The 27247-nt window shown below is 40.7% G+C and overlaps 1 protein-coding gene across 1 annotated transcript in view; it reads right to left on the reverse strand.

Moving 5' to 3' along the window:
• The window catches only part of CGL1 (alpha-1,3-mannosyl-glycoprotein beta-1,2-N-acetylglucosaminyltransferase), a 162524-nt gene that overhangs the window by 94988 nt on the left and 40289 nt on the right, over positions 1-27247 (reverse strand). Inside the window, exons 3-7 of the mRNA XM_087697038.1 lie at positions 26529-26616; positions 26139-26201; positions 25958-25995; positions 25703-25779; positions 25538-25583 (exon numbers count right to left, since the gene is read on the reverse strand). Of these exons, the coding sequence (XP_087553164.1) occupies positions 25538-25583; positions 25703-25779; positions 25958-25995; positions 26139-26201; positions 26529-26616 (312 nt within the window). The remainder of the gene's footprint in view (positions 1-25537; positions 25584-25702; positions 25780-25957; positions 25996-26138; positions 26202-26528; positions 26617-27247) is intronic.

Here is a 27247-nt window from a genome sequence, read left to right on the forward strand (position 1 = left end):
AAGATCTATCAGTATGCCCTATATTCGGTATAGATCCTCTATGAACAACCTAGTCAATGCTAGAGTTTTTGCATCACATTAGGTTGGAATGAACCTAACCATTTTGGTTAGCATTTCCACAATTACTCACACAAAGTCATGCCCCCTCACTGTTATGGAATCCATGGAGACACCCCCATTTTCCCAAAAGAATGTTTAACCTTTTAGCTTTATTGACATGGCATTTAGTAGATTTGACTGCATAGGCCAAGACGTTCTTATACATTGCAGACCATTAAAATTTGCTTTTAACAAGACTATAAATCTTGTTAAGTCCTAGACCCCGGGCAATTGTAACACTAAAAGTATCCAGCATGCATTTCTTTTATCTTTCAGGACACATACTCTACCTATGTAGAATAAATAACCATCGTTGCTAGTAAAACTTTTCCACTTGAATCCATAATGAATATCCATCATTGTTCCTTCTTGGATGGAAGCCTGTAAATTTGTTTCCCCTTTCTCAGTGGCTTTCCACGTAGTGAACTATGTAGAATCATCCTTACACTTTCCTTTCAGTGATTCAAATAGATCAATAGTGAATAAAGCAAATCTTGATTCATTTATCAAGACAATTATGCTAAGGAAAATTGCTACAATGTTGTATTTCCCTTTACTGTATCTCAGTTCATAATCCAATCCTTGAAGTGGTTCAGCCCATACACCCTTACAGCCCTTCAAATCTGTTTGATTGGTAAGCCAGTTAATGCATTCCTGATCAAATACTATAACCACTTTGGGACCATACAAATACTTCAAAGTATATTCAATTGCATACAGTTCCCTGTGAAGTTATGCTAGGGTTTGAACTTTGAACTAAGGAAACATAAAATGTATGACCACAACACAAACACAAAGACTCAGACATTGACGTGCAAAACTCAAACTCTAAACGCAAAAAGCAAAATGCAAAACGTCAAAACGTAAACACAAAACTCAAAACTCAAAAACACACAAACAGAAATAGAGAAGAGAGAGAACTTTGAAGTGAATAAATGAATGATGTAAATGAATGAGAGAATGTATAGAATGCTCAAGGGCAAAGCTGTCCAACAGCTGGTGGCTCATGGGAGCAGGCTGAGGGAGGTGTCGATGTGTGACATCCACCGAAGACGAATCCCGAGTGTAGTAACCACTAGTCAAAGTAGAGGCTAATGAAGAAAAAGTGCTGAAAACACGAAAACGACCTGATGTAGATGATGGAAGTTGATCATCGGCAGTAGTGGGACGATGGGCGACAACTATAGACCACACTACAATCGCTGGAGGTTGGACAGCTCATGGAAGAGGGGTAATGGCTGAAAGCTACAAGACAAGGGATGGAGCTGAATGGTGGGCAACTTATCTATCTGTAGATGTAGAAGGATCCTTCCAAATTAGGGTTTTGCATGTGGAACATAGAAACTCTCTACAACTGCTCTCCACTTAATGAAACTTCTGGTAATTTGCTGTTTTGGGGCTCTTTTAAAGAGCTAATCAAGATGTAATGAATTTTTAGCTCAACACCCCCTCTCAAGCCCAAAACTAGAACCAAGAAGGGATTGAAAGAAAAAATCAAGCCCATTTTTACCCCAAGGTGTCCCACCCCAACATAGCCAAGGTATCGGAAAAAGGGTGCATGTCAACTGCCCAGTGGCCTACCAAGACTATGAAGGCGATGGTTATCTTACCAAGGGAGTCTAAGTAGTTACCCCAAAGAGAACAAGGCATCGGACAAAGGGTGCTCATTGGCTGCCGTAACCGCGCATTTTTTTTCTTTGTTTTAAGGGGGAGCCGATGTCGATTACAAGTGCCAAAACCTGTAGAATGCCATGAAAGGGCAAGAACCCCCTCTCAACCCTAGATGTCAATGACCAAGAAGGAAGAGGAGCCTGATGTCGATCTTCATGTGGTGCTAAGAACCATGAAGATGATGATAAGGATGAAGCACCTTGACTTGAAGAGCAAGGTAGAAGTCACCACTGTGATAGCATCAGGAGAGATGTTGTACGAGCCGTCTTGAGAGGGGAAACCTCCATGCTCGTAGAAGAGAAAATCTTCTAGGAAGATGAAACCACAAAGGAACGGTGCACATCCCATGTCTCCTACCCAGGAAGGACCCATGCAAACCTGCATCTTAACCCTACACTGAAACACAATCCCTACAAAAGATATCAAAATCTACAAAACAAAGGTTAGTAATGAGATGCTCCAAAGCAAACCAAAACGGAAAATGAGAGCTAAATGAAAAAACAATGCAATGAGTGTGTATGTATAAGTGAATGCAACGAAAGGGAAGAAGAAAAAACTAAAGACAGGGCCACCACTGCATATATCTATCGACAGGTCTCTGCCAATGAAACAACTGACGAGGTGGAGAAGTGGTCCTAGATGAAGGTGCAAAGGATGACCTAGGAATGGATGCAAAGAGTGCAATGGGTGGGGAGCTAGCAGACCAATCAATTAATCCTTCAGAAGTATCAAAAAGCATAGGCTGTTGAGACTGCCTGCATGCCACATGTCCAATTGCCATTGGGACAGATGGAGCAAATGAGGCAACAGTGGGAGGCACAACCCCACTAGACTGTCTAGTAGGAGTTAAGGCAATGGCAATGGTTTGCTAGGGTTTCTTAGCAGCAAGACTAGGCCTTAGTACGACACCCCTCGTCCACATGGCCCGATCTCTGGTAGTGTGAGCAAAACCTATTTTTCTTAAGGAGTTGTTGCCAAATGGGTTTTGTTTCTTTGGGTCCATCGAAGGAAGGGGTGTCACCCTTGTTTTGACTTGCCTTCACATTTAAAGAGTTCTTGCCACTTCCAATTTCCCTTGCGATGAAGAGGCAACCAGATGACTCTCTAAATAAGAATATGTGAAGCACTTCTTATGGACTTGATCATACAGTCTTACGTAACGCAAGAACTGACAGTCGAACTCATAGAAAGGTGGCAATCAAGACAACAAGATAATGTGCTGAATGAAATGAAAATATTTTTAAGGTTGCTTATTCAAAAAGAATGTAACCTCATCATCATCTAACTTCAAGGAGCTAGTGGTGGCAAACTCAACAAGTAATTGCCAATATTTGGCTAACTTAGCTTTTAGATCATCCCCTTTCTTAATGGAAAACTCTTGAAGCTCAAAGTCGAGATTGATCTGCCAAGTGCGATCTCGTGCCGCAGAGCAGTCAATGAGATGACTCCAATGCTCAGATACAAGGAAAAAATGTTGTAACTCACAATGGAACTCGAGAAGTGATCCGTACATTAAGTCAACATTAACTATGGCATTGCAGGCTCTCTATTGATGTGGATGTGCTCACGGTGAACTGATCAAGGGTCCAACATAGGCTCTAGACCAATGACAAGGTCCAAAGTCCCTGAGATTCAAGCACTTGTTGCATGACATTTGACCAAGTGGTGAAATTCAACCCGTTAAAACAAATCTTATTCGTGAAGGCATTCTTAGCCATAGCAACAAAAGTGGCAGTGTTGTAGGATGGGATAGGTGGGTAGAGTGGATAGGGTGGATAGGGTGGGGGAGTGGAATACACTCAAGAATTAATCTTAGAGTGCCCACCATGCATACAGAAAGTGTGCACAATGGATCCAACAGTGGGCATGGACTAATGAAAAATAGGCATGGTGATCACATGAGTAGCCCATGGAGGAGAGATAGGGATACATAGAGCAAAAGATAGAAATCCTTGTATAGGAGTGGCCCATGGAGTATGTGACGATGCATCATAAGCAAAGGATGGGTATCCCTGCATCTAGAAGGATGATAAGTGGGAAGGTAAGTGACCAGGGGTAGTGAGGGGGATGTCTATCACAATTGCCCCAGGGTGAAAAGTACTCACTTGTGGGTATGTGGAAGGGATGGTGTTAAAGGGTTGCATTTCCCCTAACAACGTACCAAGGTGCAAAGAGATAGTGAAGTGAGGGTAGGTAGAATATAGTGCAGAGAAAGCAAAAGTGTGAGGACGGAGATGAAGGATCCAATTCCTAGCGTGTTGGATGCACAAGTGGAGTGTAATCCGAGGTTTTGGAATGAATAAGAGAGAAGACCGAGGTGTGGAACGAAAGAGGGTGGGATGGAAGGGATTTGAGAAGAGTGGTTTATGTGCTCAAATAAAATAGAAGATGTAGATATACTTGATGAAGGATTCCTACTTCGAGAGCCCCCTCTATTGAAGTTTATATACTGAAAATGATCCGGATCCTACACACCAAAAGGACAAATATGAGAGGGTTTTGATTCATACGACTCAAAGGGTCTGTAGGAACATGAGACTTGGCCTAGTTGGGATAAAGAAGATGGATTGCCAATCGTCCCAAATATCGTGTGTCCTCCATAATCAGAGAGGTGGCCAGCCTCACCAACAACCAGTCCAAATGGAGTAGCAAAGCTGATAGGAGGGGTATAAGCTCAATTATACATGATGCACAAGTACTCTTAAAACTCCTCCTTTATCAAGAGACTAAAATTTGGAACAAAATAAGAAAAGAGGGTAGAGGTGAAGGTGAGATGTCATCTTCCTCGCCGAGTCCATAATGCCTCCTCCAGGCCTCCAATGATGATGCAGAAGCCTCATAAGACATCATGGGATCCGGAGAAGATGTGTGAGCCATTATGAATCAATTATGTATCATTCGTGTACATTGCATAAAATCAAGCCTCCATGAGCATCGGCTCTCATACCATGTGAAAATATACTAGGGTTTGCACTAAGAAAACACAAAGCGTACTGACCATGACTAAAACACAAAGACTCAAACAATGATGTGCAAAACTCAAACCCTAAACGCAAAACACAGAACTCAAAACTCAAAAAGTAAAACACACAAACACAAATGGAGAAGACAAAGAACTCTGAAGTGAATGAATGAATGCTATAAATGAATGAGAATGTACCGAATGCTCAAGGGCAAAGTTGTCCTTCAGCCGATGGCTCTCATGGGAGCAAGCTGAGGGAGGTGTCGATGTGTATCGTCCACCGGAGATGGATCCCAAGTGTGGAAACCACTAGTCAGAGCAGAGGCTTATGAAGAAAAGTACTAAAAACACAAAAATGGCATGATGTAGATGATGGAAGCTAATCACGGGCAGCAGTGGGAGGTTGGGCGAAAGCTATAGACCACATAGCAACACTCGTTGGGGGGCTGGACAGCTAGTGGAAGAGGGTTGATCGCTAAAACCTACAAGACAAGGTACAGGGTTGAACGGTGGGCAGCATGTCTATTTATAGATAAAGAAGGATCCTCCAAATTAGGGTTTTGCATATAAGACATAGAAACTCTTTAGAACCGCTCCCCATTTAATGAAACTTCAAGTAATTTGCTATTTTGGGGCTATTTTAAAGAGCTAATCAAGATATAATGAATTTTTAGCTCAACACTTTCTCTCATAAAAGGAATAATAGGGGTCCAAAACCTCAAAAAGACACAAAAAAGTAATTTTTTTTTCCATTTAAAAATCATACTTCACATGGATCTTGCTCCACCAAGGTCTTTACTGCATGTACAGGTGGAGGGAAGAAGAAGAAGAAGGAGAAGGCCAAAAAAAAGAAAAGGACAAGAAGGATTTGAAGGAGAAGAAGCCCAAGTGCCCACACTATGGGAAGGGCACTCACCCCGAGAAGAAGTGATGGTAGAAGTACCCCTATTTGAAGCCAAAGGATAAGGATTTGAAGGCAACCCCAACTATGACAGAGTCTGTCTTTATACATGTATTTTCCAAGGAGGATACAGCTCTTGCTTCTTCCACACACGAGAAGCCTTGGCTCGTGGATAGTGGGGCTTCTTCTCACATGACCTACACATAGAATTGGCATCATGACATGAGTTCCCAAGGGGGCACTGTCACCATTGGTGACAACTCTACCGTTCCCATTCAAGGAGTGGGGATTATTCCTTTATTGCAAAATAGGCACTCTTCTTCAGTCAGGGTTCTCTATGTACCAGATTTGGGTTTTAACCTATGGTATGTTCATGGTCTTACACAGTTAGTTACCTAAGTTGTCTTTACACTAGATGCAGTTACCGTGGAGGATGCCTCTACAGGTGCAATTCTTTGGATAGGTACAAAGGACGATAGGCTTTATACGCTCACAATCTTAATCACAAGGTCTTTCCATGAGCTTGGGCTGCTTTGGCATGCTCACTATGGTCATCTGAACAATGATGCGATACAGCGAGCTTCTTAGAAGAAGATGTGGAGGGACTTCCTAATTTCCCTCCTAGTTGCACTTTGTGCCCTAGCTGCTTGAGGGGCAAGCAACATAGGCTGCCAAATCCACACGTTGCGACTAGGCGGCTCGAGTTGGTGCACACTAACCTTTGCGGACCTATGGGCACGACCTTCCTTGGGAAGGCTAAGTATCTAATGTTAATTGTAGACGACTTCAATCGTTATGTGTGGCCTTAGTTTTTGGAGTACAAGAGCGGGGCGAACTTCCAATTCTCAAGTGGAAGGTGTTTGCAAAGACACAGAATACTTCCAAAGTCCGTGGCATACAAGCAGATCATGGTGGAGTTTAGTCCACACCTCTTTTCTTAGTTTCGCAAGGATCACAACATTCGGATGGAGTATTCTCATCCGAACACACCATTAGAGAATGGTGGTGGAGCGTGCAAATTAAACCATGCTAGAGATGTCCCGATTAGTATTGGACCATAATGGTCTTCCTCATTCCCTTTGGGGTGAGGTAGTGGCTACTGCAATTCACATCCACAACCGATCTCCGCCTTCTCCCTTACAAGACATAACTCCATATCAAGCTTTCCTTGGAAATAAGCCTTCCATGTCTCATTTTCACATCTTTGGGCGTGATGCATTTGTCCGTGTGGACAAGAAGAAGAGGATGACGAAGCTCGACTCAAAGTTAAGGAAGCTCATCTTTGTGGGATATAGATCTACCACGAAGGGATATTGGCTCTATGACCCGAAGACACGGAAGATTGACGTGAGCCGAGATGTGATCTTTGATGAGTCTACGACCTCCGAGGATCCTATTGATGGCTCTATTCCAGGTGATTCTTCATCACATCATTGACTGACCCTCCCCCACCTTCAATTCCTCTCCTTCCTTTCAAGTTTCCTCTTAGCACCTCTCCTTCGTCTTCGGCTGCTGCTCCTCCTCCTCCTCCTCCTCCTCCTCCTCCTCCTCCTCCTCCTCCTCCTCCTCCTCCTCCTCCTCCTCCTCCTCCTCCTCCTCCTCCTCCTCCTCCTCCTCCTCCTCCTCCTCCTCCTCCTCCTTCCACACTGGCTTCCCGTCCAGCTTTGAGGGATCCGACTACTTCTTCATTGAGTACTTCCACCCCTTCATTCTCCCTTCAAGAGTCTTCTAGGGCCACTCAATCTTCACAGGGGGAGCCTTCCTTCAATTAGGAGGATCTACCTTCACTTCGTGGGGGAAAGTCCCTTACACAGACATGTACCTTGCAAGTTTCGCAAACTGTTCAGTCTCCCTCGCAGTAGGAGGCGTCTATTTAGATTCGTTGTTGGTACAGGCAACTCATCCAAGATTCAATTGTTACTCACTTTCTTGCTACTCCTTCAACTCCACACATATTAGCCTGATTAAAGACCCATCGGGATAGTTCACTTTGTGTGAACTATGCTCTCATGTCACAATTTCTCCAAGATTTAGATCCTACTACAATTGATGAGACTCTTGCACAAGATGTTTGGCGGCAAGCTATGCAGGATGAGCTTGACTCTATCGAGCAAAATCAAACTTGGGAGTTGATTCTACATCCACAGAAGCAGAAGGTGATAGGTGTGAAGTGGGTCTATAAGACCAAGTATCTAGCAGATGGTTCCTCGAACAAGCACAAAGCCAGACTTGTTGCCAAGGGTTTTGCACAAAGGATAGATTTGGACTATTTTAAGACATTTCCAACTATGGCTTGGATGTCTACTATACGCGCTGTTGTGATGTTATGAGGACACAGTGTGAAAAAGTATGGAATGCATCATCATCCGACTTTTCTATTGATCTAGAGAGTCAATGTGATCTGAGCCATTAGTACTAGTGTGAGTTGCATAGATTATCCGAAAATACTAGATTTTTGGATAATTTTAGTCTAATTTTTATATTATTTATTGTAAAAAATCCAAAAAAGTTAGAAAAAGCTTCTAGATTAGGATGGCATGCAAAAAGCTAGTTGCTTTTTCAGCCAATTAGGAGATTTATCATAAAAAAGGACAGATTGAGGAAATCGCGCGCGTCGCGATCGCTATAAACAGGCTGAAAACTCCAGATTGAATTGAAAGAAGAATGAGTGATCTGGGAGATCCGTGACCAGGTGTCCTAGGGTTTTACCCCCCTTTCAGAGCTAACAGAGCCATCAGATTTGGGTTCCGGACAGCAGAGAAAGAGCTGATTTTTCTGATCCACGTTTTTGGTCTACAAAAGAGCTCCAGGAGAACTAATGCCTGGAGATTGCTTCTGAGTAGTGCAAAGATTCCAGGTTCTTTCAATACATATTGATTCAATTCATTGTGATTTGTTTTTGTCGTGTTTACCACTTGGGTATTCTCTATCTTCTCTTCCATCTCCTATCTCTACTTCCTTCTACTTCTGATCCCCAAGGGATTCGACCTTTCGACAAAAACCCCTCCGACAACGCTAACTTGGCTCTTGCAGCCCACCACCACTGGCCTATGTATCAAATGGACATCAAGTCTACCTTCTTGAATGGCGTCCTTGAGAAGGAGATCTATGTCTCATAGCCTCTAAGTTTTCTTGAGCAGGGAAAGGAGGACCATATCTACAAATTGCAGAAGGCCCTTTATGGCCTTCAGGAAACTCCTAGAGGTTGGTACCAGAGGATTGATCAATTCTTTCTTCAGAATGGCTTCCATCGATCAAATCATGACCCCAACCTATACTACAAGGTTGAGGGTGGTAGGTGTGTTTTGGTCATTTTGTATGTGGATGATCTCATCATCACAAGGAGAGATGCTCCAGAGGTTGATCATACTCGACAAAAGTATTTTTCTTACCGCACAAAATATTGATAGGTATTAGAAAATAAAGGCTGCGTGTGACATTTTGCAATAGGAGTTTGACATGACACATCTTGGGAACCACCACTTCTTTCTTGGTTTGGAGATCTATCAGATGGCACATGGCATTTTCATTTCCCAACACAAGTACATCTCCAAGATACTTTCGGAGTTTGGTATGGCTAAGTGTTAGCCTATTTCTTGCTCCATGGACCCTAAGTCCAAGCTTGTGGCAGCAAGAGTTCCCCTTATAGATGCCACCCATTACAGGTGTCTTGTTGGTTCACTAATCTAGCTCATCCACACTCAGCTAGATATTTCTTTTGTGATGGCTTTGTTGTCTTCTCTTATGAAGACTCCTACTCAGGATCACTGGAGACTAGCTTTGCGTGTTCTTCAATATTTTGAGGGGACTCGATCCTACAAGGTCATGTATGGAGAGGGGGTTACTCATTCTGGATGGAGTGACTCTAATTGGGCAAGTGATGTGGATTCAAGACGGTCCACTACTACAGGTTATGTCTTCTTCTTAGATAGGGAGCTCTCTCTTGGATCAATAAGAAGCAGTCTATTGTAGCCATTTCTTCTACATAGGCTGAGTATCATGCTTTATGTTCGACCGTTATGGAGGCAGTTTGGCTCCATCATATGTTGGCAGAGATTGGCTTTCCACCGACAAGACCTACCGAGCTATGTATGGACAACCAAAGTGCTCTAGTTCAGGCAAACAACCCAGTGTTTCATGCTTGTATGAAGCACATTAAGGTTCAGTATCACTATGTTCGAGAGCGGATCGTGGATTCTGAGCTGGCGGTGGCCTATTGTCCCACACGAAGGACAATGCAGCTAATCTCTTCACAGAGCCTTTGCCCAAGGCTTCTATGCTTCATCACGTGAGGTTGTTGGGTCTTTAGACACTCCCAAGATCTAAGAGGAGGTGTTAGCCTGCCTATTTTAGTCATGTCAATCTGTCATCTGTGGTTGTGAGCTCCTCTCAAAGTATGACGGAGACATGGGAGCTCTGGCAGTTTTAGGTACATTTCCTATCCTTTCTTGATGTTTGCACATATCAATGTGCATTTCCTAGGTTCTCTAGGTTTGTAACAATGTCTGCTATTTTTTGTGCCACATGTGTGGGCTGCCATGTCAGTAGACTCTGCATTTATTTCAGTTGGACTGCACATGAGCAGCTGGCCAGCATTTATTATAACCGGCCTGTTCATTGGAAAGGGCGGTAGTGTACAACTAAAATATATAATTGCTTTCACCCAATTAACAGTCACCCACTTTACCTGAGCTTAAAGACACAAAATCAAGAAGAAATACAGGAAGCTAGAATGCTCCTGTTGCCACACAGACACCCTGTTGGCCCCTCAGTTAGGCGCCCCTTGCAGTATTTCTTTATTTTAAAAAGAGAAAGTACAATGGGCTGTCTTTCACCTATTCTGGGTGAAATTTGACAGCATAACAGTACAATTACTGACCCAAATCAAGTTGACCAGGAGGGGAAACTCTACCCAAGTCTGAATCTTCTGGTTGGAGTGCAGAATTGACCATTTCAGTCTGCTGTAGTTACTGGTTCAGACCTGTTCTGAGACCTGTTTACAACTCATATTGCTCCCTGTACTGTTCAGCCCACTGTAATTACTGGTTCAGACCTGTTCTGACACCTGTTCTCAGCTCATATTGTTCCCTGCACTGTCCTACATCATCTGGGCCAAGTGCCCCTTGATTCTGACATCAATTGGGCTCTGAAACAACCTCTGAACAGTCCAAAGACAGTACTGATTCAATGTTGTTTCAGACACTTACTTGGTGAGATTACCATCCTCACCTGTCCCTGCTGGGACAGCATACAACTGCTCCTGTTCCTGGAGAAAGGAGGCTCTTGCCTCATGCAAAATCAGCATATTCCACACAGCTGTACCTGAATCAGAAGAAAGGCCCTTGATTCTGCAGCATAACCACACTGTCAGGGAGAGAAAGAGAGAGAGTAGGAAGCAAGCTCAAGCCTCTGTGCATCATAGACAAGGTAGACCAGCTCTCAAGAGCTCTCCATCTGCAACAATCCATCTCCCTTTTCACAAATAATGAGCCCCCCATGCATTGAAACTCGTTTTTGTGCTGCCCTCTCTCTCTCTTTTGGGAATTTATGCCCAAATTGTGACACATGACATACATGTAACAATTTTCCTGTTTAAACCTTTCGGTCTAAAATTCTCCATCCTCGGTTCAAAATTTGACCTCGGCACAGACTAGAGGATTAATCCTCGTACAAAAACGAAGATAATGACGCGAACAGATTCTGAGGTCCAAAAATACTAACTCCATAAATTTTAGGAGTTGCTTCCATTGCATCCCACTAGTCTTTTGACCATCTTTACAGACTATAGCTACATCCAAATTTGTAATGTAGCTCAACTGAAAGTGAATTTCCACTGATGACCCCACATGGACTAATCTCTTGCAGATTTGTCCATCTTCACTTTGAACTAGTCTCTTCCAGGCTAGTTTTTCAACACACTTGTCCATATACACTTTCACAAGTCTCTTCCAGGCTTGTCAATCTACAGTGCCATCAATCTCTTCCAGACTTGTACTGGACCTTAACTGTCCAGTCTTGACTCACTAGACATTCCTGTCCGTTTCACATACTGGCCATGCAACTTAGGCGTTTAGATTTCAAGAGGGATCCTTCCAAAAAGAAAAACCAAACAAAATATGTAATAAAGAAATCAGCAAAAATGTACTAGTTGTCACAGTCTTGTGACATTTATTGCCTCTCCTAGGAGCAATTGGATAGATTAAGGGCATATTTCTGCAGTCAACCAGTTTTGGTGGGAGTTCTCTATATACCGCAGCCCTCCCTCACTTGGCAGATCACTTATCTTTTGCAAGCTTTGCACTCTCCATATCCGACACTCTCCGATTCCAGTGCCACTATCATCATCTCAGCTTGATCTGGTGCCCTCACTGACACTTAGGGCTACGTGCAAGAATTGATCAGTTCCCATCATTGTATTCAGCATTCTTCTACAATGCAGTCTTTCTTCCTTTTTCTTTTCGTAAAACAGCAGTCTTTCTTCCTTCATCTTTTGCTCTCTCTCTCTCTCTCTCTCTCTCTCTCTCTCTCTCTCTCTCTCATATATATGTGTGTGTGTGTGTGTGTGTTCCGTTGCGCACTCACATAATCAAGACCTTTTGGGTACCACTTCCAACAGGAAATTATCTTCTAGGAAATTCATAGAAGTTAATTATACACTTCAAGATTCATGCTAACATAGCATCAAAATAGAACAATGTGATGGTGGTGCACATGTTAGTGGGTCATAGCAAGGGAAACGGGGAAACAAAAATAGAAACGGAAACAAGAATCTTGGAGGAGGAAGAAACAGAAATGCCATGTCATAAAGGGGGAAGGACAAAAGGGGGGGAGGGGGGCAAGTTGTAAACGCCCCGAACAACGTAGTATGCTTAACAATTATGATATTCGCTTGTTTTCGAGATTTAATATAACAGAGAATGAACACTCAAAGCTAAAAATGAAAATTACTCACAAAATTACAGCCATGAAAATGTAAAAGTTTTGCCCATCTTCAACCCTCAATCTTGTCTCCATTACTTTTACATTTTCATGGCTGTAATTTTATGAGTAATTTTCATTTTCAGCTTTAAGTGTTCATTCTCTTTTATATTAAATCTTGAAAACAAGCGAATATCATAATTGTTAAGCATACTACGTTGTTCGGGGCATTTACAGTGGTATCAGAGCTTTGGCTCGGCGGTCCTCACCCCAACACTGGTAGTGCTTACAATTATAAGTTTATTTGTTTTCAGCCCTTACATTGAGTGCTTGAGCATATTTTTCTTAGAGTCTCAATGGATCAGTCGAGTGCTATCCTTCAAGCCATTCAAAGTCTTAGAGAGGAGAATCAGCAAATTCGTGAGCAACTTCTCAAACTAGAAAAAGTTGAGAATCCCAAAGAATTCAAGGAAAAAAGCCCATCTGCTTCAAGGAGACAAAGCCATACCAATGAAAGGAGCTGATCAAGAAGTCCAACTACTTCTAAGAGGCAGTCCCATTCTACTTCAAGACAAAGAAAGAGATCGCGTCGAAGCTCATCCTCTTCTTCAAAGTCATTTGGCGCCTACTCTGATGGACCCTCTTCTAGTGACGAAGAGTCACACCCTTCTCGTGGAAGACCTTATCATCGTCAAAGGCGTCGACATTTTTCACCCTCGTCTCCATCTTCATCCCCATCAAGCACTTCATCATCTTCAACCTCAAGATCCGGGCATGGACGAAGGCATAAGAAGAAGAAGAAGACTAAGTCACTATCTCAACTTCAAAAGAAGATCAAGTTCAGTATGTATGATGGTTCCCGAAATCGTGATCTTCTTCTGAAGTTTATTCGTCAATTTCAAATTTTGTATGGTCGTGACAAGTATAAAGAAAAAGAAAAGATTAAGTTTGCAGCTTTACATTTGACCGACCTAGCCCATACTTGGTGGACGGGGTTGGAATATGATCATGCTGCCCCAAAATCATAGCAGTCCTTTGTTTGCATGATACAAAGCCAATTTCTTCTTGTTCATTTCAAAAGAGATGTAAAAATGGAATGGGATCGGCTTTGGCAAAGAAAAAATGAGTCACTTGGTGACTATACCAAGAGATTTTGGGAGCTACTTTTGAAGGTCCAACATTTCAAGAAGATCAGTAGTTCGGAAAAGCTTAGGAAGTTTCAAGGAGGTTTGCATTTTAAACTTCGTACTACTCTTAATCATTATCATTGTTCTAGTCTCTGGAAACTCATTGACCATGCGGAGATATGGGAAATGGAGCACAATGGCAACAAATCATTTCAAAAGAATGATAAGAAGAGAGTATTCAGTCCCAAATGAAGGACAAAACAGCGGCAAAAGCAGCCATCAAATCAAAAGAAGATGAAGCCCTATGCACCTCCTAATGCTCCTCAATTTCGCTCCAATCTATACCCACAAGCAAAGCAACTTTCCGAAGAAGAAAAGCAGCGCTTCATGAAAAAAGAGAAGTGCTTTAAATGTGGACAAACAGGCCACATAGCGAAGAAAGCAGCCATCAAATCAAAAGAAGATAAAGCTCTATGCACCTCGTAATGCTCCTCAATTTCGCTCCAATCTATACCCACAAGCAAAGCAACTTTCCGAAGAAGAAAAGCAGCGCTTCATGAAATAAGGGAAGTGCTTTAAATGTGGACAAATAGGCCACATAGCGAAGCAATGTCCAAACAAAGGACAAAGCAAGGTTTCTGACAACAAGCTTAAGTCGCCAGTGAAAATCAATGCTATCAGTGATGTAGTTGCAAACACAACTCACACTCCAGAGATGCGCAAATTATTGAAAGCTTGGGGACAGTTGCAAGGTAAGCAAGCACTATTCTTGATAGATCTTGGGGCGAATGAAAATGTCATTTCCTTGCAATTAGCTAAAGAGCTTGGATTAAAGAATGAAGAGATGGACACTCCGGCAGAAGTTTGCCAAGCTTTAAATACCGATGAAGGTGACACAGTGAAGACTGTGACACCCTACATTGGCAAGCTCAAGTTTCAAATTCAAGGCTACAGTGACGAAGATACCTTCTGTATCGGAGACCTTGATGATTGCGATGTGATTCTTGGCATACCTTGGAATCATAGAGTAGATTCAACCATCTTCTCTCAAAAAAAGAAGGTAGAACTCACCAACAAAGGCAAGAAGTACGAGATCCAAGCTGGAGTTTCTAGAGACACCATACTTATGGTAAGCCATATGCAAGTCTCTAGAGCAATTAAGAATTGTGTTCAATGTTCTTTGCTTTATGTCACTAATGTAAAAGATAATATGAATGCTGAAAACCAAGAGCGACTTCAGCTCTTGGAAAAGTATAAAGATTGTTTTTCGGAATATCTTTCTTATCACCTTCCCCCAAAAAGGCCAGAAGACCATCGTATTGATATTATTCCGGGCAGTTCTCCTCCTAATATAGCACCATACCGTGTGAGCCGTCCTCAATAAGAAGAAATCACAAAGCAAGTCGAAGACCTACTCAACCGTGGACTAATTAGGCCAAGTAGCTCACCATTTTTGTTCACCAGTTCTTCTTGTTCAAAAGAAAGATGGCGCATTCAGGATGTGTGTTGATTATCGAGCCCTCAACAAAATCACTGTGAAGAATCGCTTTCATATTTCCAGAATTGACGACATTTTGGATCGTCTAGGAGGCTCAAAGGTTTTCAGCCGCATTGATCTAAAGAGTGGTTATCATCAAATTAGGGTAATACCACAAGATGTACACAAAACTGCTTTCCGCACTTCATACGGTCTTTATGAATTTCCTGGTGGTTCCTTTCGGATTAACCAATGCACCAGCCACCTTTAATCGAATGATGGAGCGCATCTTTAGAGAGCATCGACAATATATCGGTACTTTCTTTGATGATCTTCTTGTCTTTAGCAAGAATGAAAAGGAGCATCATCAGCACTTGAAGATTGTTCTACAATTACTTCAATAAAATCAACTCTTGGTAAATGGTAAAAAGAGTGAATTTTTCATGCGTAAAATAAATTACCTTGGGCATGTCATCTCTTCTGAAGGGATTCAGATGGATCCTGAAAAGATCAAGATAATCCAAGAATGGCCTCATCTTCATGATGTACATGAGGTGCGATCGTTTCTTGGCTTATGCTCTTATTACCGCCGCTTCATCAAGCATTTTGCACATATGGCTTCTCCACTTCATGACCTTACAAAGAAGAAGACCTCTTTCCAATGAAAGAAAAAAGAGAAGGCAGCCTTCACAAGGCTGAAAACAGCTCTTACTTCTGGACCTGTTATTATCCTTCCAAATTTGGTAAAACCATTTGAAGTGGAAGCAGATGCTTGCAGTGATTGTATTGGTGCAGTGCTAAATCAAGAAGGCCATGCCGTAGCCTTTGAAAGCCGCAGTCTAAATGATGTGGAGAAAATGTATGACATTTATGAAAAGGAGCTCTTAGCAGTGGTTCATGCTTTGAAGATATGGAAACATTATCTTTTAGGCAATGAATTCCTTATTAAAACTGATCATCAGAGCTTGAAGTATTTCAAGACTCAAAAGCATTTGCAGGAGAAACATGCAAGATGGGAAAATTTCTTGTCTATGTTTCATTTTCAAATTATGTACACTTGAGGGAAACAAAATGTAGTTGCTGATGCACTTTCTAGAGTGCCTCGCATTGCAACTATTACAGTGGCTCATCATGAAGATTTTCAAACGATGAAAAATACTTATGATGAAGATACTAATTTTGCAGCAATTTGATCAAATTTACAGAAAGGAGGTTCTCATCCAAATTATTCCACCAAAGCCGGTTACCTTCTCATGAACAATCGCCTTTGTGTTACTCTTCCTGTTCGACAAAAGGTGCTTAAAGAAAGTCATGAACCTTATGCAGGGCATAGAAGGACGGCAGCCACTCTAAGTGCAATTGAGCGCTACTTTTATTGGCCAGCATTACGAAGAGATACACATAACTTCATTGAGGCTTGTCTAGTATGCCAAAAATCCAAGTATGATAGGCAGAAGATTACAGGATTGTTGCAACCTCTTCCAGTGCCCAAAGATCCATGGGAATCTATCACAATGGATTTCATCTCAGGTATTCCAAGAACACCTCAAGGTCATGATATGATTTGGGTCATAATTGATCGATTCAGCAAGCAATCACATTTTATTCCATGTCATAAAACATTGAAATCCGCACAGGCTGCAAGACTTTTCATTCAACATATCTTCAGATTACATGGTATGCCTTCTGAGATCATTTCAGATAGAGACTCCAAATTCACAAGTAACTTTTGGCGTGCTTTACTTGAGAATTTGGAAACCACTTTAAAGTTCTCCTCAGCTTTTCATCCTCAAACTGACGGCCAAACAGAGGTGATGAATCTCACTCTTTTGGATATGTTGAAAACTTATGTTAGTGAACCTAAGTCACAATGGGAGAAATGTCTTCCATTATTGGAGTTTGCTTACAACAATACAGTGCACTCATCCACAAGGAGAGCTCCAAATGAAATAATACAGGGTAAAGTGATTCCTCCTCCAATTATTAGCACTAAAGATAAGATTTTTGCTACTGATGAGTTTGCTTCAGATTTAAAAACAGCAATGGATCAAGTTCGAGCCACTATCAAAGTTGCCCAAGAGCGACAAAAGAAGCAAGTAGATAAACGAAGAAGACCTTTGGCTTTTGAAAAAGGTCAATATGTCTTGCTAAAGTTTGATAAAAGTAGGCTAAAACAAGGTTCAGGTCAAATTCATCTTTTCCAAAGCTCTCCAATAGATACTTTGGACCCTTCAAAGTGATTGAGAAAATAAATGAAGTTTCTTATCGACTTGAGCTTCCTGCTCATTTGAAAATACACAATGCTTTTCATGTAAGTTTGCTAAAACCTTACATAGGACCAGAACCAAAGGAACCCATTACTGAAGATCCCCCAGAAGTTGAAGAAACAGAGCAACTCTTGGAGCCTGAACAGATTTTGTTTCACAAGGATCGAACCACGAGAAGTGGCCTTGTGACACGAAAATTCTTACTAAAATTCAAGAATCTACCCACAACAGATGCACAGTGCGTAGATGAAAAATTCATGAAGGATTACCCAGACATTCTTCAGCCATATCAAGAAGCTTTTCAGCTGAGGATAGCTGAATAAAAGGCAGAGGGCTGTCACAACTCTATAGAAACAGAATTTGTATCCTTTTTCATTAATTTATCTATCTAATGATTTATTAAATTTGTTTCCTTTGCACTAATTAGATATAAAGAAAAGTACATTGGAGCAGGCCACTGATGAGTGGTCACAGATTACGGTGGACCCACGCGGTGGATTAGAGAAAAGATAGTTCACATTTCCACCTATACGGCCCGATTGGGTGCCTATGACCAGAACTCACGCATTTCAGGGTTAGACTCGCACACAGAAAGGATTGATGCCTTGAAGTGTGGGCTAGATCCGCCAGAACAGACAATTATAATCAACAAGATGGCATGATCATGAAATGCTTGTACAATGTGCATGTCTGGGCTGAAAGCTTGAAGTGCACATTTCTTTGCATAGGAAAGTCACATGAAGATTCTAATACCGTTTTTGCGATGTACACGGAAAAAGCTTTCGTATGACACCCATATTGGGGGGTCCCTAAATCTTAGGAGGTCCCTAAATTTTAGGAGCCTCGAATTAGCCTAAAAATGCTAGTCCTAAAAAATAGGGATATCATTCTAAAAATAGTAAATTCTATACTCTGACTGTGCTTACTAAATTTGGTTGTTTCTATTCTTGATAATATTCAACCCAAAAAGGAAGGCCATAGAGAAGAGACAAGTGTCAAGACACTTGTCACACAAGTTTCCAAGAGTCCCACCACTTGTCACATCTCATAACATGTGGCTGAACACTTGTCTTATGCTACTCCACTTTCCCCTTTTGTACTAGCTCTTCCCTCTCCTATAAATAAGAGCTCGTTTTTCTTCATTCAGCATCATTTTTCTTTGTTGTAAACTCATGTACAGCACCCACAGATAGCCAGAAACTGCCCCATCCATCCCCATCATCATCCCCCACTTCTCCATTATCAAATTCCTCCATATTCCGTCTTCTATCACTGCTGTTGTACAGGGCAGAAAGCCTGTAAATTCATTACAGCACCTCCTTCTCGAGCTCTTTCTTCCATTTTAGCAACAAGAAGCAAGCCCTATCCATGTACTGCTGATCAACGATGAAGAAAGGCTGATTTTCCCTCTTTCCTCTCTCATACTATGAAGTCAATTCTTATCATTGCATAATAGATAATGCATGTGTGTTTGTACATCTTTGCATGATCTTGTGAGAGTGAGAATTACTTCTTCTCACTCCCACGTTGATTGTAACTGAGCTCTTTCCTAAGGGACTTGGGTTGAGCAGAAATACATTCCTTCAGGAAGGGGGTTGCCCACCTTCAACCCTCAATCTTGTCTCCATTACTTTTACATTCTCATGACTGTAATTTTGTGAGTAATTTTCATTATTAGCTTTAAGTGTTCATTCTCTTTTATATTAAATCTCGAAAACAAGTGAATATCATAATTGTTAAGCATACTACGTTGTTCGGGCCGTTTACAGTGGAGTAGCACAAGACAAGTGTCTAGCCACATGTCATGAGATGTGACAAGTGGTGGGACTCTTGGAAACTTGTGTGACAAGTGTCTTGACACTTGTCTCTTTTCTATGGCCTTCCTTTTTGGACTGAATACTGTCAAGAATAAAAACAACCAAATTTAGTAAGCACAGTCAGAGTACAGAATTTACTATTTTTAGAATGACATCCCTATTTTTTAGGACTAGCATTTTTAGGCTAATTCGAGACTCCTAAAATTTAGGGCCTCCTAAAATTTAGGGACCCCCCCAATATGGGTGTCATATGAAAGTTTTTTCCGTGTACATCACAAAAACGGTATCAGAATCTTCATGTGACTTTCCTATGCAAAGAAATGTGCATTTCAAGCTTTCAGCCCACACATGCACATTGTACAAGCATTTCATGATCATGCCATCTTGTTGATTGTAATTGTCTGTTCTGGCGGATCTAACCCACACTTCAAGGCATCAATCCTTTCTGTGTGCGAGTCTAACCCTGATATACGTGAGTTCTGGTCACAGACGCCCAATCGGGCTGTATAGGTGGAAGTGTGAACTATCTTTTCTCTAACCCACCGCGTGGGTCCACCGTAATCTGTGACCACTCATCAGTGGCCTGCTCCAATGCACTTTTCTTTATATCTAATTAGTGCAAAGGAAACAAATTTAATAAATCATTATATAGACAAATTAATGAAAAAGAATACAAATTCTATTTCTATAGAGTTGTGACAGCCCTCTGGCTTTTATTCAACTGTACTCAGCTGAAATGCTTCTTGATATGGCTGAAGAATATCTGGGTAATCCTTCATAAATTTTTCATCTACCCACTGTGCATCTGTTGTGGGTAGATTCTTGAATTTTAGTAAGAATTTTCGTGTCACAAGGCCACTTCTCGTGGTTCGATCCTTGTGAAACAAAATCTGTTCAGGTTCCAAGAGTTGCTCTGTTTCTTCAACTTCTGGGGAATCTTCAATAATGGGTTCCTTTGGTTCTAGTCCTATATAAGATTTTCACAAACTTACATGAAAAGCATTGTGTATTTTCCAATGAGCAGGAAGCTTAAGTCGATAAGAAACTTCATTTATTTTCTCAATCACTTTGAAGGGTCCAAAGTATCTACTGGAGAGCTTTGGAAAAGATGAATTTTGACCAGAACCTTGTTTTAGCCTACTTTTATCAAACTTTAGCAAGACATATTGACATTTTTCAAAAGCCAAAGGTCTTCTTCATTTATCTGCTTGCTTCTTTTGTCGCTCTTGGGCAACTTTGATAGTGGCTCGAACTTGATCCATTGCTGTTTTTAAATCTGAAGCAAACTCATCAGTAGCAAAAATCTTATCTTTAGTGCGAATAATTGGAGGAGGAATCACTTTACCCTGTACTATTTCATTTGGAGCTTTCAGTGTGGATGAGTGCACTCTATTGTTGTAAGCAAACTCCAATAATGGAAGATATTTCCCCCATTGTGACTTATGTTCACTAACATAAGCTTTCAACATATCCAAAAGAGTGAGATTCATCACCTCTATTTGGCCGTCAGTTTGAGGATGAAAAGCTGAGGAGAACTTTAAAGTGATTCCCAAATTCTCAAATAAAGCATGCCAAAAGTTACTTGTGAATTTGGAGTCTCTATCTGAAATGATCTCAGAAGGCATACCATGTAATCTGAAGATATGTTGAATGAAAAGTCTTGCAGCTTGTGCGGATTTCAATATTTTATGACATGCAATAAAATGTGATTGCTTGCTGAATCGATCAATTATGACCCAAATCATATCATGACCTTGAGGTGTTCTTGGAATACCTGAGATGAAATCCATTGTGATAGATTCCCATGGATCTTTGGCCACTGGAAGAGATTGCAACAATCCTAGATTCTTCTGCCTATCATACTTGAATTTTTGGCATACTAGACAAGCCTCAACAAAGTTATGTGTATCTCTTCGTAATGTTAGCCAATAAAAGTAGCGCTCAATTGCACTTAGAGTGGCTGCCCTCCCTCTATGCCCTGCATAAGGGGGTTCATGACTTTCTTTAAGCACCTTTTGTCGAACAGGAAGAGTAATACAAAGGCGATTGTTCACGAGAAGGTAACCATCTTTGATGGAATAATCTGGATGAGAACCTCCTTGCTGTAAATATAACCAAATTGCTGCAAAATCAGCATCTTCATTATAAGTATTCTTCATCGTTTGAAAATCTTCATGATGAGCCACTGTAATAGTTGCAATGCGAGGCACTCTAGAAAGTGCATCAGCAACTACATTTTGTTTCCCTCAAGTGTACATAATTTGAAAATGAAACATAGACAAGAAATTTTCCCATCTTGCATGTTTCTCCTGCAAATGCTTTTGAGTCTTAAAATACTTCAAGCTCTGATTATCAGTTTTAATAAGGAATTCATTGCCTAAAAGATAATGTTTCTATATCTTCAAAGCATGAACCACTGCTAAGAGCTCCTTTTCATAAATGTCACAACTCTATAGAAACAGAATTTGTATCCTTTTTCATTAATTTATCTATATAATGATTTACTAAAGTTGTTTCCTTTGCACTAATTAGATATAAAGAAAAGTGCATTGGAGCCACTGATGAGTGGTCACAGGTTATGGTGGACCCACGTGGTGGGTTAGAGAAAAGATAGTTCGCACTTCCAGCTATATGGCCCGATTGGGCGCCTGTGACCAGAACTCACGCATACCAGGGTTAGACTCGCACACAAAAAGGATTGATGCCTTGAATTGTGGGCTAGATCCGCCACAACAGACAGTTACAATCAACAAGATGGCAGGATCATGAAATGCTTGTACAATGTGCATATGTGGGCTGAAAGCTTGAAATGCACATTTCTTTGCATAGGAAAGTCACATGAAGATTCTGATACCGTTTTTGCCATGTACACGGAAAAAGCTTTCATATGACACCCATATTGGGGGGGTCCCTAAATAAATTTTAGGAGATCCCTAAAATTTAGGAGCCTCGAATTAGCCTAAAAATGCTAGTCCCAAAAAATAGGAATGTCATTTTAAAAATAGTAAATTCTGTACTCTGACTGTGCTTACTAAATTTGGTTGTTTCTATTCTTCACAGTATTTAGCCCAAAAAGAAAGGCCATAGAGAAGAGACAAGTGTCAAGACACTTGTCACACAAGTTTCCAAGTATCCCACCACTTGTGACATCTCATGACAAGTGTCTTGATACTTGTCTCTTCTCTATGGCCTTCCTTTTTGGGCTAAATACTGTCAAGAATAGAAACAACCAAATTTAGTAAGCGCAGTCAGAGTACAGACTTTACTATTTTTAGAAATGAGATCCCTATTTTTTAGGACTAGTATTTTTAGGCTAATTCGAGGCTCCTAAAATTTAGGGACCTTCTAAAATTTAGGAACCCCCCCCCCCCCCCAATATGGGTGTCATATGAAAGCTTTTTCCGTGTATATCGCAAAAACGATATCAGAATCTTCATGTGACTTTCCTATGCAAAGAAATGTGCATTTCAAGCTTTCAGCCCACACATACACATTGTACAAGCATTTCATGATCATGCCATCTTGTTGATTGTAACTGTCTGTTCTGGTGGATCTAGCCCACACTTCAAGGCATCAATCCTTTCTATGTGCGAGTTTAACCCTAATATGCGTGAGTTCTGGTCATAGGCGCCCAATCGGGCCATATAGGTGGAAGTGTGAACTATCTTTTCTCTAACCCACCGCGTGGGTCCACCATAATCTGTGACCACTCATCAGTGGCCAACTCCAATGCACTTTTCTTTATATCTAATTAGTGCGAAGAAAACAAATTTAATAAATCATTATATAGACAAATTAATGAAAAAGGATACAAATTCTGTTTCTATAGAGGGTACATGAGTTTATAGCAAAGAAAAAGGATGCTGAATGAAGAAAAATGAGCTCTTATTTATAGGAGAGGGAAGAGCTAGTACAAAAGGGGAAAGTGGAGTAGCACAAGGCAAGTGTCCAACCACATGTCATGAGATGTGACAAGTGGTGGGACACTTGGAACTTATGTGACAAGTGTCTTGACACTTGTCTCTTCTCTATGGCCTTCCTTTTTGGGCTAAATACTGTCAAGAATAGAAACAATCAAATTTAGTAAGCACAATCAGAGTACAGAATTTACTATTTTTAGAACGACATCCCTATTTTTTAGGACTAGCATTTTTAGGCTAATTCGAGGCTCCTAAAATTTAGGGACCTCCTAAAATTTAGGGACCCCCCCCAATGTACAGAATTTACTATTTTTAGAACGACATCCCTATTTTTTAGGACTAGCATTTTTAGGCTAATTCAAGGCTCCTAAAATTTAGGGACCTCCTAAAATTTAGGGACCCCCCCCAATATGGGTGTCATATGAAAACTTTTTCCGTGTACATCGCAAAAACGGTATCAGAATCTTCATGTGACTTTCCTATGCAAAGAAACGTGCATTTCAAGCTTTCATCCCACACATGCACATTGTACAAGCATTTCATAATCATGCCATCTTGTTGATTGTAACTGTCTGTTCTGGCGGATCTAGCTCACACTTCAAGGCATCAATCTTCTCTGTGTGCGAGTCTAACCCTGATATGTGTGAGTTTTGGTCACAGGCGCCCAATCGGGCCCTATAGGTGGAAGTGTAAACTATCTTTTCTCTAACCCACCACGTGGGTCCACCATAATCTGTGACCACTCATCAGTGGCCTGCTCCGATGCACTTTTCTTTATATCTAATTAGTGCAAAGGAAACAAATTTAATACATCATTATATAGATAAATTAATGAAAAAGGATACAAATTCTGTTTCTATAGAGTTGTGACACAAGCTTAGAGCCTAGGTGCTTAGAAGTTAAAACTTAGGATACAAGTTTCATACTCAAAATCAAAGCTTTTTCTAACGTCCAAGTTTAGAGAGAGACAAAGAGAGAGAGACAGAGAGTTTTATGAAAAATAAAAAGAGAGAGAGAGAGAGAGAGTGTGTGTGTATGTGTGTGTGTGTGTGTGTGTGTTTTAGCCTCAATGCAATCCTGAGGCCAAATGACAGTCTACTTATTAAAATTTTTATGCTTGGTTTTGTTCTATTGGCATTCTGTGGTGGGGGGGCCGAGGAGGGAGGATCCGTTGTGGTCATTCTTAGCATAGGGACCGATCAAGGCCATTATCATGGTATAGAGAAACGAGCCACAATCCTCTAGAAGTTAGAATAAATTGCGCACATGTGGACTGGTTGGTGCCATGAATCCCCATTCACTCAAAGAATAAAAGCAAGACATTGAAAATGATAACACTAAAAGAAAAGAGAAACATAAAAATGATAACATTAAAAACAACTGATACAAAACATTAAAAATGAAAAACAAAAATGTGAAACATTATTTCGTAAGGTAGCCACATTTTAAGTTTTTTTTTGGATTTTAAAGGGAAAAACCATTTCAAGAATGTGAGGAAACGGGGAACCCGAAACATTTCCAACAGCTGCCATATGGCATTTCGGCTTGGGGAAACGCATTTTGGGCCTGTCTCCTTACGTTTCGGTGTTTCAGGTCCTCCCAAGAGGCGTTTCAGGGCGTGTCCCGCTTCTATGTAGTGGGCGCATGTGTGTCTAGTTATTTAACATCTAATCAAGACCTTTCTAGTCCCACTTCAAAGGGGATCCAACTATCTGCTTGGAAATTCATAGAGGTTAATTACACACATCAAGGTTCATGCTAACATAGTGTCAAAATATAACCATATGTGCATGTGCTATTCTTCTGCTTAGCTTGTTGAATTACTTTAAACACACGGCTGATCCTTTAGGAGCTCTTGCTAACCTAATCACAAAGGTGAATGAGAAGAAGCATGGTATCAATGGAGATCCAATTACTAGATTGGAAGTTACTTGGAAGTATAAAGGATTGATTCACAATCTCCAAGTTGAGATTCATCCTTGGACTTGGCAAGGCACCTCCAAAACCAAATCTTAGCTTTCTGGCAGTTGGTTTGAGGACATCTCTCTCTGTTTCACTGAGGCTTAATATTCTCTGACCATTAAAACCTCGGTTTGCCAGATACTTCAGACAGTCCTAAGTACAGCTGTTAACAATGAGCGACTTTAGACAGTTCTACTTATGAACACCCTGATGTGTTGTCTGCTCCAGAAAGAAATACATCTTCACTAAGTCCTCAGCCAACTAGGCAGATGTGTACTTCAAAGAAGGAAACACATCAAACATACAAAAGAACTCATTGGAATTTTATGAACCTTCTGAACTTTGAGAGCAAAGAATCTATTTCTCCATTATCCAAAATCAACAAGAAAAACTCAAATGCCCTGTTCGTGACTAACCTGAGAAATGAAAAGGGGGAACTTTGAAGCAACTGTATTGTGATACCTGCAATTTGATGATAAATGAGAGATTCAATCAATCCAGAATCAAAGCTGTCTGTTTGACAAGTTAAACGTGTTGCATGTGGGTGTGAAGACTTGCAACAAGTAAAGAGTAAAACCTACTGCAGAACAGACTTTATGGTTCTGTCAAGATAATCAGGACGGTTACATGCCATGATTACTACTGCTGCAAAGGGATCCTGTGACAAATTGATTTAAGTTTTTGGTAAACTCTATGAAACCACTAAAAGAGACAACAGGAATGTGTACTTTACATTCGTATTAAGGGTTTCAGAAAAATGAAGTTAGCTTTATGATATCCCAAGTACACAACCTAGAAGCAAATCATCAGCACTACATACATCATACCTACATTACCTCAGATCCATTATTTGCCAAACTCAATGCTCCATTTTCTGCATTAACATCCATTCCGTTACACACAGACTAGAACAAAAGCAATGTTCACTCAAACAGAAAAAATGCTACTTAGAAAAAAGGAACAGAGCCCCATGAATCTCTGTTCTTCTTTAATTGCAGGCAAGCACTCTTTACATACTTTCAAGCTTTTCAAGCAAAGAGCTCAACTGCTCATTCTTCTCTTCAACCTGGCGTTTTTCCTCTGTACAACAAAGTCACACAAAAATAGCACCCAGTTATAACACATCCAAATCTGTTATACTTAATGAGACACAGTACATCTTGCATGGGAAGTACTGACTCTACAAAGCTCAATCTTGAGCTTAACTTACCCACATTAAAAAAATGAAGAGCAAAGAATCCAGTAATGTCAACAATATTGGACTTTCAATCTGTTTTTGTTGTTTTTCTTACAATGTACGGGGGAATCTCAAACCCTTCTTAATAGGTAAGCCAATTAGCATTTTTGCATCAAGCATCCTCAATTTAAATGGTCTTTCACAATTTTTAACTATGGCAAAACATGTACCTTCCAAAGAAACTAATTTTCCCATCTGCTGACTAATCTGATCGATAAGCAACCGCATTTGACTGGTGCAATGATTTTCAGCCTCCACCTGTACTATGACAAAGAGAAAACATAAGTTGTATGTGTACAAAACCTAACTTCTCACTGGAGAGACTACATTAAGCGAAATATTGAGCAAAGTATTGACATTCAGATGCTTCCAATGCTGGATTATCATTTCAATCTCACATCTGCATTTACATTAACTTGTTGAAGTAAAAGCAAAGAAAATGGTGAACCAAAAAAAGAACAGTTGCCTATTAGAGCTGTTGGTCCTGAGAAAGCTGAAAGCACATGAACCCACATACATTGGCACAAGACATAAAGAGAATAAGAGATAGCTAGAATGTTAGCTTGTACAAGTTTAAGATTGAGTGAATGAAAAACAATCTATAACTCAAGGTATGAAGTGCCAATTTCCAATAGGGTGGTCATGTGGGAGAAGACCCATCCTTAGCAAAAAGATTTGAAAGTGTGTACATGTTAAAGCACATTTTGTACCAGAACAACCGTGGGAGGAGCATGTAGATGTTACAATCCTCCTTTGAGGAATCCTGCAAACAAAGACAAGTTAGATTGATTGACAAAAGAAAGGAAGCCCAAAGACTTGGGAAAGACTTCAAGCTTCTCCTGAAAAAGAGACTTTGTAAGAAAATCTGCCGCATTGTTATGTGTAGGCA

This window comes from Lygodium microphyllum, chromosome 17 (assembly GCF_053477565.2).
Source record: "Lygodium microphyllum isolate KBCC chromosome 17, Lygodium_microphyllum_v1.1.10, whole genome shotgun sequence".
In the NCBI taxonomy this organism is placed as follows: domain Eukaryota; kingdom Viridiplantae; phylum Streptophyta; class Polypodiopsida; order Schizaeales; family Lygodiaceae; genus Lygodium; species Lygodium microphyllum.